General features: G+C 33.7%; 2 protein-coding genes across 2 annotated transcripts; both read right to left on the bottom strand.

Annotated features, from left to right (window-relative positions):
• Positions 1-78: 78 nt before the first annotated feature.
• On the bottom strand, positions 79-5,184 carry LOC101890077 (mitochondrial pyruvate carrier 2). The gene is made up of 5 exons (XM_005178243.4): positions 5,020-5,184; positions 4,272-4,516; positions 4,170-4,210; positions 486-773; positions 79-422 (listed from the first exon to the last, which is right to left on the bottom strand). The coding sequence occupies exons 2-4, from the start codon at positions 4,423-4,425 to the stop codon at positions 504-506; spliced, it is 465 nt and encodes a 154-aa protein (XP_005178300.1). The 5' UTR covers positions 4,426-4,516; positions 5,020-5,184; the 3' UTR covers positions 79-422; positions 486-503.
• Positions 5,185-7,218: 2,034 nt separating this feature from the next.
• Positions 7,219-12,896, bottom strand: LOC101890236 (importin subunit alpha-3). Its single transcript, XM_011292097.3, has 5 exons — positions 12,608-12,896; positions 12,022-12,263; positions 9,672-10,883; positions 8,044-8,220; positions 7,219-7,972 (listed from the first exon to the last, which is right to left on the bottom strand). Exons 2-5 carry the CDS (start codon positions 12,085-12,087, stop codon positions 7,877-7,879), a joined length of 1,551 nt encoding a protein of 516 aa, XP_011290399.1. The 5' UTR covers positions 12,088-12,263; positions 12,608-12,896; the 3' UTR covers positions 7,219-7,876.
• Between the last annotated feature and the right edge of the window lie 2,085 nt (positions 12,897-14,981).

The raw sequence follows: 14,981 nt of genomic DNA, 5'->3' as shown, positions 1-14,981 counted from the left end.
AAGTTGAGATTAGCCCCCAGACCATCTGTTTAAGTTTAAGTTTATCAGTAAAATAAAAATTAAATAAAAACACCTGCGTTTCCATATTCTTAGTCCATTATATTTTCTAAATTCTTTTGTGTATGTCATTTGACTAAACTTATATTCAAATATTATAACATATTTTCGTATTTATTTCGATAAAATTGTGCTATTATTTAAACGAACAAAAAATATAGAATCCCGTTAGAGCAATTTACAGGTAACGGAAAATTTGTATTTTTACAAAATAATATCACCTTGATTAGCGTCTTACTAGGTATTCAGCACCTTCTTTAAAAAGAAATAATAAAAAAATAAAATCATTTTTACATTTCTGTTAGTAAAATAAAATTTGTCCGGCGGAACTAAATTAGTTGTAGAGAATGAATCGTGGCAAGTGGCTGGAAAAAGAGAAAAATAATTTAGTATAATAACAAAAGAGAAAGGAAAAAAGGAATACTTACAAATTGTTTTAGCAATTTCTACTTTTGTCCGGCGGCTGCGACAGCAGGTTGTGCCTCACCCTTGGCCTTTTCTTTTTGTTCCTGTTGATACATGAATGCCCGTCCCAGTTGCACAGATTGCACTAGGCCCACAAAGAGATTCACCGAAAATAAACTCCAATTTTTGGGTTTAATCACCAGCGAATAACGTGACCAAATAATACCGGTAGCAGCCAAGGCGCCACACTGTGATACCGACAAGGTTTCGGCGGGACGGGCCAAATCACTGAGACCAGCAATTACCAAACCCTGGAAAGTGAAAAAATGCGATCTAAGTTATAATTTTTATTCCATTATTTATATAAAAGTAAATAATTAATGCATTTAGCATTATGATAAGAAATGAATAAATAAATAATTGAAGAAAATTAGAAAAAAAAATTATGCAAATTATTTCTGTCCGAGTTTACCCTATGGGACGTATATATTTTCTGATAAATTTTTTAAGAATATGTCAGGTAAGTTATCCGCTTGAGTATAATTTCGGACAAATTTCCACTCCCTATATGGAATTATTTAGCTTTAGAAATATAAGGGCTGGAACGTATACAGAAAAGCATTTTCAAACCATTTCGGCATGGCTCAACTAGCAAAACATTAACTTTTCATGTTGTATGAATTCTTTAGTGGAACGTATTTTTTTATGGTTTGATTAAGATTGTGCGGTCCCAAGTTAATAACGGTTTTTTGCCAATACAAGTGTTTTGTAGTTACGACTGTGAAGCCATTAATATAAGATTTAGTTTTGTATTATATTGTGTATAGTATAATAATAATAAGCCTTTGTTGGAAAGTTATGTATATTTTTAACATTTTTTATTAGATTTTGAGGCTTTGAATTACCATTGAAAATTTTCTACTGCCTATTGTAATTTCTTCTGCGTTTTTTCTATCATGGAACGTATTTCTTTGTGGTTTGCTTTAGATTTTGCGGTTTTTCTGTATCTAGGATTTATCCATTATTTTTTTAATTTTTTAATTTAATTTTGTATTATATTGTAAATTATTTAATAATTAAATATTATATACTTTTAAAACGGTTTATAAGACTTGGAAACCTATGTATAAAAAATAAATACAATAAGTATATAAATATACTATATAGCGGAAAAGGAGCCATTCCAGAGGGGGCCCACCCTGAGTACAACCATGTTGTTTAATGCTAAATCTGTCCCTCTTAACCTAACCGCTACCTCCTGCAAATAAAAACGTAATATGCGTATTTGAACAAATTATATTTGTATAAACGCAATAATTTGTTCGTTTCTTTAATTAAAATTTATTTTGGATACCGGCCAATTATATCGGCGTCTATAATACATAGGTATATATGTAGGTGGGTGCATATCTAAAATCAAAACAAAAGACTAATGCCCACATAACATAAACAAATGGGCAATAGGATGCAATTTGTGTAATGTCAAGGTTTGGAAAAAAAGTTCTCTTTTGATTTGGTTAAGAGATACTAAATTGAGGAAAAGCTGAAAAGCACAATGGCGTTAATTGTAGAGAACGCAAAGCATTTGCGTTTCCTAATTATTTTTTCAATTAGTTTTCGAAGATGATATATAATTTTCAATAAAGCCAAAAATGCAAAAATTAAAAGAAGTATTTTTTTACATAGATTTTTTTAATTTTTTTAAAGAAAATTTTAAAAAAAAGTATAAGAAAATATATTTCAAAAGCTGTAAAAGCTGAATTCCCTTCACCATTTGGAACGAATTTGCTAATTTTCAAAAAATAAAATCAGTTAAAAATTCTGTTAAAATCTTAAAAATACTAAATGTAGCCGTTATATTAGGATCTATACGACGACATGGACCTGCATAGGCAAGTTTTGTCATAAGCCATTACAATATTCAAATGAGAAAGTTGAGAAAAAAAAAATCGGTGATTAATGTAGCTAAAATCATGAAAATACCGAATGTGGGGGCTATGCCAAAACGTGGACCTGCACAGACAATTTTCTGTCATACGCTCTAGTATACATTGCGAACTTCAAATACTAAATTTGAAACAATTCCGATGAATAATGTCGCTTAAATCACCAAAATACCGAAAAAAGGGAGGTTGCATTTTTTGGGGTTATACAAACCACCAAAAAATGGTCCACCATTTCCAACAACAAAAGTCCTGCCGACATAATATACATTTCTGTAAAATTTTATCAATCTACTTAATTTCGTTCGGAAGCTAGAGTGATTTCCACAGACGGATAGACAAACGGACAGACATCGCTAAATCGACATAGAATTTTATGCTGATCAAGAATGTATACCCTTTGTGGGGTCTAAAATGTATATTTAGTGGTGTTACAAACGGAATGGCAAACTTAATATACCCTCCATACTATGGTGGAGGGTATAAACAATTAACCGTTAAACCGATTTGAGAATTCAGCATTTAGAATGAAAAATTATTCATATTTGCTATAATTTTTGAAAAATAAATTTCATATGAGCGTACGAATGGCGTCGTAAAAGACAACATATAAAAATCTACTTATTTTTAAACAAACTTTTTGAAAAATCCCAAGCATTGATGCATCTACCCTTATTCTTTTACCATGTATTACTTCTTTACCGTGTATTACTTCTATGGTGGAACGCATTTTTTTATAGTTTGCATCAGATAGTGCATTCACTCAATGCAGGCCTTAAAATACAACTGTGTGTGTTTTGAACTTACGGCTGTTAAGTTTTGCATATTTTTTAATATTGTTAATAAATATATTCTACTTGGAATATTATATTGCTAATACGATTTAATCGCATTGGAGGCTTCAGTATTAAGGAATTCAATAAAAAATTAATGAAAATCAGGAAGTTATATGTGGGCTATACTTAAACGGGAATTGGTATATTCCATCTTCAATATCAGATATACTAGAAATAATATAAATTTCGGTGCAAATCTCTATTCTAGACGGATTTAGAATGTTACACTGCTCGAGAATACATTTACTTAATGGGGTCTTCGGCGCATATTTCCAGGTTGTTTGGCAAAAGGTAAGACAAACTTAATATACCCTCGATTTTATGGTGGAGTACATAAATATTCACAACTATAGCTTTCATAGTCCGCAATCTATATTATAGCTTTCTAATATATTTGGAAATCCTCAATAATATTAATTGGTCACTTCTATAAGTAGAATTGGTTATTTTCCAAGCATTAAAATGAATGAAAAAGCTTAGGGAGCCATTTTATCAACAAATTGTCTCCTACAACTCGTTAATCATTTTTTTATTGGCAGTCATAAAAATGTGTCCCCATTAGTCTGCGATTTTCATCTTATCTACTTTGGCAAAAAATAACTACTTAATTCAAAAAAAGTAAATAAGCAGTGCGGACTAGATTTTTTTTGCTTATCAACAAACCCCGAAGAGCGCTTGAAAATAAACAAATAATTAATTTGCAAAATATTTCCGTCTATTAACGGCTATCGCTGTTTTTGACATCTCACTTCTGAACACCGCCAGACAGACAAAAATTCAAGTTCATGTGCTTGCAAAGGTGTACGGGGGAAATGAACTGACAAGCAGCAGCAACAGACGGGTTTCATTCAAATGCAACGTGTTATATTTACGTATGTATGTATGTCACTGTTGTATTACAAAATTAACATGATTATATAAAACTTACCCATTTGAATAGCGGCGACCAAAAGAATATTGTCTTGGGTCCTAAAAAAAACGGAATATTAATTTGGAGCCATTGGGATTGAAAAAATAATGGCAAACTCACCAGCAGGATGATTCCACAAGGGACGTAGTTTTGTGGGGACATGTTTGTCCACGGCTCCAATTAAGCCATTGTAAACTTTTGAGGGAAAACTTAATTTAGCTGGAGCTGCTGGTGGTGGTGGAGGAGGTGCTGGTGGAGGTACTGTGGTAGCCATGGAAAATCAGTAGAAAAATATACACTCAAAAACGTCGGAGACAGAGACCAGCACCTGGGCACTTTTGTTGATGTTGTTGATTTGAATTACGCTGTGAATATGAAGCAAAAAATAGAAATTTATTCTTCATACGAGTCTCAGAAAAACACACACACATATGTTATAAACAAAAAAGAGAGAACACTCATCATAGCAAGAGTAAAAATGTTGTGAAAGCTTTGATGCTTTCTCTCATCAGCCTTGGCCTTGACAAATAAAAACCAACCACTTACAATGCATGCACAATTAAGAAAAATCTCTTAAAAGTAAAACAATTTCCGCACGGAAATTTGTTTGTTATGCCAAAAGAAAAGAAACCAAAAAAAATCTAAAATAAAACAAAATACCCACTCTCACACACCCATCAACCATATGGACAAATGTAAGAAATTTGTTTTTGCTTGATTGGCAGCCATATAAACAGAGCATATTTATGCAATAGACCTCTCTCTCTTGCAAAAAAAACTCCCATATGGAACGTCATGAATTGTTGATGTTTATTGTTCTCCCTCTTTGTTATCTTCTAAAATAAAAATATAAAAACGAAAATTTTACCCAAATAATAGTATGCTACACAGATTGTTTTTGTACTATTATCTTGATGATTATTAAACAATAAAATCTCAGCTCCACAATCACACCACTTGTTAATAAAAAAACCACCAACAAACACACACACACCCGCAGTCACGCTTTGTTTGAGGTTTGGCAAACGTCAACAATAGTGTTGTTGTGCAGTTCTCCCAGCCAGCGTGTTCAATTGAACGATTCACCAAAAAGGAAACGGAACTCAATCTCATATTTAAGGCGTTTTTACATCAACTTTAAAATAAGATGAAATGTTTACACAAGACAAATTGTTTCCAAATCAGAGATGTATTTTTTTTTCAAAATTTACGAAAACAATATACTAAAAATGTCTGAAATTGTTATATTATATATAAAATACTTCTAGGTAGGGTTCTTAAAAAGATATACATGATTTATGGTTGTTGCTGTTGGCACACTGAACTGTCAAGCCAATTTTAGAATGGAAATATTTGAATAAAAAATTATTAAAATTTGTAAAAATTGTTTTAAAATGCATATAATAATGACCTCCAATTGGCGTCGGATAGGAGAACATATACAAATCTACTTATTTTTTAAGAAATATTTAAAAATGTTTGACATATCAATGTCCCAAGGCGTTGAAACATCCATTTATATTCTTCTACCATGATACAACCTAATAGTACGTTTATATATATGAGGGTTAACCCACTGGATTTGGATTTAAATTGTCATACCCATTACTTTTACTTCAAATAAATCCTCTCAAAGTAGGTTAACCCTACAAAAAGTTCTAACGTAAACATGGCATAATACCATGTTTACCCTAAAACATACACTGTAAATGTACTGAAAATTAGCTTGACTTAAAGCCTTAAAAGCTAAAATATAACATGGTAGAAGAATATAGGTAGGCGCATCGAAACAGCTGCTGGGACAATGAACTGTCAAAGCAATTTTGGAATTGAAAATGATGAATGAAAAATTTTTTAAATTTGTAAAAATTGTTGAAAACGCTAATTATAATAACCTCCGAATGACGTGGTATAAGAAAACAAATAAAAATCTGTTTATATTTGAAAGAACATTTAAAATTTTTTGACATATCCATGTTGCCCAGGGTTGATGCATCTACCTGTATTCTTCTACCATGAAATATATCAAAGCTTAAATCGTGTCTTCAGCGTGAAAATATAACACTGTTACCATTTCCAGTTGAATGAACATTAAAATACAACTCTGTTGTCAGTTACAAGTGGCAACAGTGTTGTATGTTTTAGCCTCAAATATCAATGAATTTAAACCGTGCACTGGATTTAGTTAATTTCATTTGATTGGAACTAAGTAGTTTTTCATTCAAAATTTTGAACTCTAAAAATGTTTGGAGGGTTCATAATAAAGGAACATGACGGCAGGAATCGTGTGCAGCTCTGATATCGGAAAATATGCCATGCCATGATTCCAAGCTGCTTTTTTTGCCAGGGTCAAATGGATTGACATAATTTTCAATCTAATTTTAGACATTTAATCTAAATTTAAAAATTTAGAGGAACACCTTGTTATTGCGACACGATTTGTACGATACTGTATAGCTCATAGTCAATATGACGCTCAATACATTTTTATGTTTGGGCTCCAATACATACGCATCCTACATTGATTATAGTCAACATGGGACATTTTAGCAATACCTTCTCCCACTCAGCAAATTTGAATACAAAACTGTCCATTAATTAAATTTCTTGCTTGCAGGTGCAAATAATTTACAGTGCTACCAATGCTGTGTCTTTGTTTTGTGTTGTTCGTTTTTATTATAGTTTAAATTTTGTATTTACGATTTTAAAAGATTTTGGTTTTATTTTTATTTTCATTGTTTTAAAAACGTTCTAATATTTTTTAAATATGTTGGCGTTTTTAAATACTCTTATTGTGTTGTTGAGTGTTTTTTTTAAATGGGCATGTGTGTGTTGTGTGGTGATTGGATTATGATGAATTTTTTCCATGATGAAGGTAGGGTGTCACAACAAGCTGGTGCAAAAACAAAAAAGAAGGAAACATTTTAAATTTATGACACTTTTTAAGCTTTTGTTTTAAAACAAAACGAAAAAATGTAATTAAGAAAACAGCTTTGCTTTACAAAATTTGAAGGTAGTTGTTCTTACTACAAAATATATTTTAGTTTCAAAATGAAATAAAAAAAAATTATAATAAAATAAAAAATTCTTTAAAATAAATTTATTTTTTAGAGTTTCTTGCCTTATCTTGTGTATGATATATAGTTAATAGATTATCAGGAAGGAAAGGAAGGGGAGGGGACGTTTGCGTGTGGCATGGGAAGACGGAATTCAAAGGTGGCACAGACAGACAGGACAGGGGGGAGGGGAAGTTGGATATGGAAAAATTTAACAGAAAGCTAAGTCAAGATAAAGAATATTCGTATTTGTTTAATTTTTTTTCTTCTTTTTTTCCAAAAAAAAAAATTGTGTGTTTAAAACTCAGAAATTCAATAAATCTGTTTGGTTTTTTTGTTTTGTTTTGTATATATATATATATAATTATATATAGATGATTTTTATGAAATATTTAAATTACAAATAATTATATTATCATGGACTCAGTATTATCTTATGGTTCTGCTCTTTCTTCGTTCTTTTGTTGTTATTTGCAATGCTGCTAAATCCTTGTTTTTTGCTTTTATCTGTTGCTTTCTTTTCTGTGTGTTTTTTGTTTTATGATTCTAAGTTAAATAATATAATATAATAATTAAAAAATAAAGATTTTTAAATTGTTTGCAATGTACAAGAAGACGACAGCGTATATCGTTTAATCATGGTCACATTGAAAAATATGGGAAATTTTGTTAAAAATTATATGTGTTCGGTAATCTGCCATCGGCATTTGGATCAAATTGATATTGTGCACCATCGGAGGCGGGCGCAATTGATGCCTGTTCGAGCTGTAAAGCGAAAGAAAAACATATTAAAATCATCTTTTTTAAAGACAATGGATAGAAAAAGAACTACTAACCTCATCTGAGAAATGTTGTTCAATGATTTCGTACGCCAGTTTGTAGATTTCAACATTTTCGTGATTTTGCAGTTTCTCAATCTTTTCGAGACCATCGCATTCCTCAATTAAATTGGCTACATCTTGTACATGGCTTTCGGCCATTTTGAGCATATTGTTAAGACCATCCAGGACGACCTGAAAAATAAAAAGAGAAAAAAAAAATAGAAAATGAAATAGGATTTAAATTATTCGAATAGGAAGGAGGAAACCTATATAAAGCTAAAGAGACCTAAATCTAATACGGATATCAATAGAAAACAAGTAAAATAGTATCAGTCGGTTTTGCGACAGATGTATACCCCCGCAGCCTTTAGTTCTGATTACTCAAACTGTTGACCCTTTATGGGGGGAGGTGTTCCGTAGCAGTTGGCAAATATTGACTCGTATCTGACCTAAGACACGGATATAAATATTACAACGTGCCAGATTTATATCGACTACTTGCTATACTTTATATGAGATACAGGGTGAGATGAAGAAACTGCAACCAACTTCAGACTGCCGTCATTTCATAGAATTGAAATTGGAGATCGTAAGTCAGATGTAGTTTTCATAGAGGACGTATAGCTTTTCCCCCCTAGAAGACGGGGATTCGGATTTTATGATTGTTTCGGTTATTAAAACTTTGAGATTTGTGGGGGAGGTACCAGAAATTAATGGTCCGATCTCTACCATCTTCAGAACAGATCTTGTGCCGATAGAAATAATGAGATATACCAAGTCTGAATGGAATCGGATGTTAATTTCGCGTTTTATGAACTTCATGGATACTCAACATTTTGACCTTTTGTGGGGGAGGTACTACAAGGAGTGGACCGATATATCCCATCTTCACACCAGAGCTAGGGTTAATAAAAATATTGTCATGTGTGTAATTTGAAGAGAACCAGATGCTTATTTCGGATTTTATGATCGTTTTGGTTATTAAAAATTTTGAGCCTTTGTGGGGGAGGTACCAGAAGAGATGGTCCGATCTCTACCATTTTCAGAACAGATCTTGTGCTGATAGAAATATTGAGATATACCAAGTCTGAATGGAATCGGATGTTAATTTCGCGTTTTATGAACTTCATGGATACTCAAAATTTTGACCTTTTGTGGGAGAGGTACCACAAGGAGTGGACCGATATAACCCATCTTCACACCAGACCATGAGTTAGTGAATATATTGAGATGTGTGTAATTTGAAGACTATCGGACACTTATATCACTTTTTAAAGGAGTTATATTTATTCAAAATTTTGACCATTTGTGGGGTGTGTACTTGAAAGGGCGAACTGATACTGTCCATTTTCGCAACTGACCTGATGCAAATATTAGGATTTGCAAAGTTGGAGCGAAATCGGATTATCGTTTCCATGAGCACGTGTTGCCCGTATCAAATGTTATATATCCTCTCTAGCCATATGGCAGAGGGTATAAATATGGCATGAATCTAAACCTGCATGGTCCAAATTGTTTAGATGTATCTCCAGGCAGTAGATGAGAGGCCATACCCGATAAATTTTAAATTTAAATGTAAATGGAAGCTATGTCCAAATTTGAACTGATTTAAAGACTTGGTTGCAGATATCGTGCGTACTTACATTAATAACTTGCGTATCTTGACATGACAACAGATCACAGAATGGTGGTATAACGCCCTCCTTGATTAGCGTAAACACTTGATCACGATTACCACTGATAGTCAAATTGCTGATGGCCCATGCGGCTTCTTTTTGTGTTTGGAATTCACCGTGTCGTAGATTTTCAATGATTTTCGGCAGCAGACCACAGTTGATGACGGCCTGCACTTGTGACTGATTACCAGCTGTTATGTTGGACAAAAACCATACGGCCTCTTTGCGTATCTTTTCCTTTTGATGTGACAACAATGCTGGGAAATATGACAGAGCATCGTAGTTGAGTACGACCTGGGTCTGTTCGTCGGAACCGGTAACGATATTACCAACAGCACGCAAGGCAGCTGTTTGTACTTTCACTTCGGCATGTCCCAGGAGGGGTATCAATTTTGGTACCACACCACTTTCGATAACCATTTGGATTTGATCGTTACCGCCGTCGGTTAAATAGCTGATGGCCCATACGGTGTCCACCAGGATGTTGGTGTCTGTATGGTGAATCAATATATTCAAAGCGGGCAATATTTCGTTAATAGTTGTGGCTGGTGGTGGGGGATCTTTGTTACGGCACAAATTCACAATGACCCAGGTGACATTGCGCAAAAACGATATGGGTATATCGGGTTTGATGAACGACAACAGCGGCTGGACGACACCGTGCCTTATGACAAAGTCACGCAGTGCTGGCCCATCACCAATGATATTACCCAAAGCCCAGACGGCTTGTTCGCAGACATTTGGAGCAGGTGAAGACAACAATTGCAAGAACAGAGGGACAGCACCGGCATTTACCACCTCATTTGTTTGTTCCGATGTGCCGGAGGCGATGTTTGTCAATGCCCAGGCAGCTTCGAATTGCAACATTGTGTGATTGTGTTGCTTCAGACAATCGACCAATATGGGAAGAATGTCGCTCTTAATTAAATCATTGATGGGTGGATTTTTATCAGACGATAACAGTTTGCGTGCGGCTTGCACAGCGGCCAATTGCTGTTCGGGCTTCGATGAATCAGCAGCAGCTTCAGCTAGTTTCTTCAAGTTGATTTGATTTGGCAACTGATCATCTTCGTCTGTGTTTGAGTCCATGTTGGGGACATTGCGACGTTTGAGAATTGTCTCTTCACGTTTGTTTTTACGCAATTCCACTGTGACTTCATTGCGTCGTCGTCGCATTTCCTGCAGGGGAAAGAAAAAGGAATTTATAAAAATAAATGAAGGTGTTAAAATAACAAACTAAGCTATTGGAAATCCCCAACCAACATCATAAATTTGTACCTTTCTTTCCGGGCAGTAATTTCCATAATTTGGCGGGAAAATGTTGTTTTCTTATGCAAAAGAGACATTTTACATCAAGCCCTCCCTTCATACTCAAGCTTTTTGTCATTATAATTGCTCTATACAGCACTTTTCTTCCTCAAATAAATCACAAATTTCTTTTTATAAACTCTGCAATTAATTCGCCTTTGGCAACCCTACTTTTCTCATTATTAATGATCACTGACTGCCACAGGGTTGTATCGGGATAATTTGCACAGAATTCATAAACAAAAGAAAAACTGAAAAATGTACAACTCTCTCGCTCTCTTTTATTGCCTGCTGCTCAAACGTTCATGAACCTGTGTAATTGTGTATGTGATTTGTGTGCAATCAGAGAAACAAACAGTAAATAAAGGTGCAAAGTATAAAAACGAAAAAAATCACCGTAATTGAAGCAAACAAGCGAGCAACCAACCACGAGGAATGATGGCAATGAACACATGAAGAAGTAGTATGAGCAATACGAAAAACAACGAGATGACATTCTTATTCGGGGCTCCCTACTCAAACATGTTAGAATTTCATAACAAATTTCCACTGCGAATAATTTAAATTAAAATCCTCGAAAAAAAATCAATAGAATGCCTAAATTATTTTGTTATTTAAAGAAAAAGAAACTCAAAAATTGTACATATATAGAAGACGACAGGAAATGGAGGTTAAGCTAATCATGTTCGTTTCTTTTTGTGTTTCGCCAATTCTCCCTCCTCTTCATTTGCTGCTGCTGCTTGCTGTTTCTGGCTGTGGCGAAGACGACAACTACGACGATGATGATGGGCACCTTACACATTCACACGCACCATCAGTCACCACCACACCACCATCAGGCTAGACAACGACGACGACTACATGATTACAACAAAAACATGTGCCTTTCTCAAGGAAATTTACACAAAAATGTGTTATTTTTAAAAGTCCAACTTTTTCCCCAATAATGTGGGTGTGGTTTTTCCAATAGCATTATTTAATATTAGTTTAAAGAAAAATTTCTACTTACATCTTGATCTTTGCCTTTGTTTTTGAAATTTTGCAAGCGATTCACATTTGGTTCCAGAGACGTCATTTTTTCAAATTATTTTCTTTCTCCTTGTGTCTGTGTGTGTGTGTTGGGAGGAAAATTATTTACCAAATTCAACGAATTGAATTTACTGCCTTTGAATGATGTTTCAACGTTTCCTGTACCTTCTTTTTCCAATAAAAATTATATATTTTCTTGGTCCAAGTATTATCAAAAAATCACTATTAAGTGGAAAGACGACAACGAACCGCGGCCGAGGTTGGATGTGCGAACGAATGAACCAACCAACCAAACGAATGAAATGGCGAAAGAGAATAGAAGAACAGCAACGAATTTCAAGTGTATCGCACAGAACACACACACATGTATACACATTACAAACACATTGCCAGTTCAAGTAGCAGAAGACGGCGGTGGCGTTGGCGACGAATTTTCGGCAAGCAGCAAATTTTCCGATATTTATTAAAAAAAATGAAAAGAAAAAATAAATAACACAAACGACTCGATTAATGAAAAATTTCAGCAAAAACTCACAAAATCCATGAAACGATTTGTCCCAACTTACGTTTTTACTTGTTTTCGCCTTCTATTATTTCAAAAAAAAGTTTCTGGAATATTTCCTTCTCTCGTTGGCTAAATCTTCTTTTGCGACTAGTCCGATTTTGAACGCAATTTGTGTCAATATATTTATACGCACTTGGCAAAACACAAATATATTTAATGGATTTTCTACTATATATATTAAATTAATACGTATATCTTAATAATTTTCCACTTTTTAAGTGAAAAATCTCTATGTTCTCGTCGATTTTGTTCTCTGCCGCTGCTACCTTGGATCCAACACGAAAAATTAATCTACGAATAAGAAGGCAAAAACGAATGACTGATAATGCAATCCGCCTGGCTCCGAGGTCTGATTGTTTTTCATTGCCGATGACATTTACTTTTGCAAGGCAGCTGACGGCGTTAGTATGGAAATGATATTGTAGTGTATCGTTCGCACGGAAAGAAACGCGATTTTTTTTATAAAAAAACGGTTATCGTTTCACCGTGCATTATAGGATCATATGGTTTGATTATCAAAAAGTATAGGAAAAGTGTCAGGTACAAGCGGCAAGTTTTTTACGCCGAAGTTACTATATAAACTTTGATCTGTTTCAACGTTTTTTTTTCAATTATTCAAAGAAGCCAGCCGTTGACTTAAGGTGTGTTAACATAAGCATGTTGACATAATTGCTAGTCATATTACTGTCAAATTATATCAAGCTTCTTATGTACTCACACCTTTAAACCAGTAAAAAATGGTCTTTATGTACCAGCACCTTTACGCGTGCTGTGTGGCACCGTCAAGTACAAGTCAAGCACTTGCATTTTGGGCAAAAAAAAAGTTGTATGTCATCTTACGGTAGCACTCATAATTTGAAGAAATACGGTCCAATGAACCGAACCAAACTGTGACTTTTTAGCATACATATGCAGCTTCATTTCGAAATAGAAAATTTTGCTTATTTACGTCATAGACAAATGAAAATATAGACAACGAAATGCTCTCACCGTTTATCTTCGAAAAAAATCGAATCAGCAGATGTCGTCTATATCGTTTCAGGGGTTTGAGTGGGAATATTGAAGTCACTCAATTCTAAAACGTTAAAAATAACAAAATTTCTAGGATATTTGTCAGTTGGAAATTGTTCCATAATAAAAGAAATGTGAAAATTACGTGATGACATCAAAAAATTCCGGAATAATCAAGTAAAATTCTTGAAAAACGATAAAATGTGTTTTCGAAGTCGAGTGGGTTGAACGCGTAAATCAGCATGTTGACTATGCAAAACATGATGAGAGCCACCTGGATAAAATGACAAACCTAACTTTTCGTTGTCTATATCTTCATTTGTCTATGTTTACGTACCCATTGAGCCAAAAATGAGCTACGTTGTTGAACGATTTGTTCGTTTGTAGGGCAATTCATGGTTATATTACGAAAAAACTGAAGATGTTGAAATAAAATACGAAACGTGAGGGAGCTGTTTACACCAGTGTTGTAAAAAAGATAATACCTTTAAAACCCCATTTACAAGGTAACCTGGCGTTTACACAGGCATTTATTTATATCAGAGTTGTATTTTGTACTTTTCCAATTTAAGAAATTTGTAAAAAAAAGTAGTTCACCGTATTTTAATTAAACAAAATGTTGTATGCTTTAAAAAGCCACAAAAAAGGTGAGAGTACATAAGCAGATTGGCGTCTGGCTAGGCATTAATGTCAAATTATAAAGAGAAACGACGGCAGAATTCGAATGTGGCTCTGGCATCCCTTTATGATATGTCACAAAACATGAACCTTAATACTCTGCTACAAATTTAGTTTCTAATTTTATATCTTAAATACCACTTATCAACATAATAATTTTATATCGCCTACAATAACTTTTCATATAATAATATTTAAGAAAATAGTGATTTTTAAAAAATCGAATTTGTTAAATTTCCATTACAAAACAGTATCATTCTTTTTCTATTCTTTTCCCATGGCCGAAGAATACAGGTAGATGCATCAACGCTTGGGAGCATTGATATGTCAAAAAATTTTAATGTTTTTTCAAATATAAGTAGATTTTTATATGTTTTTTCGTGTTTTCCAACAATTTTTACAAATTTAAATAATTTTTTATTCAACATTTTCAATTCAAAAATTGGTTTGACAGTTCATTGTCCCAGCAGCTGTGTCGATGCGTCTACCTATATTCTTCTACCATGTATTTTCCCTAGAAAACAAATTTGTAATCAGCTTGTAGCTCTGCATTACACATTTTTATTGTACCATGACATGACTTTTGTTACCCTACCGTGTTAGTATACAACCCTGTAATATTTACACATAAAATTGCAACACTGTTCATCAGAATGCATATAGTTTTCTCACTCTAATTGTAGTTT

The sequence above is a fragment of the Musca domestica genome, unplaced genomic scaffold, assembly GCF_030504385.1.
Source record: "Musca domestica strain aabys unplaced genomic scaffold, Musca_domestica.polishedcontigs.V.1.1 12, whole genome shotgun sequence".
Lineage (NCBI taxonomy): Eukaryota > Metazoa > Arthropoda > Insecta > Diptera > Muscidae > Musca > Musca domestica.
This window is presented reverse-complemented; position numbering and strand designations above follow the sequence as displayed.

Coding starts and splice junctions, on each gene's coding strand:
- LOC101890077 (XM_005178243.4), bottom strand. CDS start 4,425: ATGGCTACCACAGTACCTCCACCAGCACCTCCTCCACCACCACCAGCA. Junction 4,211..4,271: donor CTTGTGGAATCATCCTGCTG/GTGAGTTTGCCA, acceptor CGTTTTTTTTAG/GACCCAAGACAATATTCTTT. Junction 774..4,169: donor GGTCGCCGCTATTCAAATGG/GTAAGTTTTATA, acceptor TTCACTTTCCAG/GGTTTGGTAATTGCTGGTCT.
- LOC101890236 (XM_011292097.3), bottom strand. CDS start 12,087: ATGACGTCTCTGGAACCAAATGTGAATCGCTTGCAAAATTTCAAAAAC. Junction 8,221..9,671: donor AAGATACGCAAGTTATTAAT/GTAAGTACGCAC, acceptor TTTATTTTTCAG/GTCGTCCTGGATGGTCTTAA. Junction 7,973..8,043: donor AACAACATTTCTCAGATGAG/GTTAGTAGTTCT, acceptor TTCGCTTTACAG/CTCGAACAGGCATCAATTGC.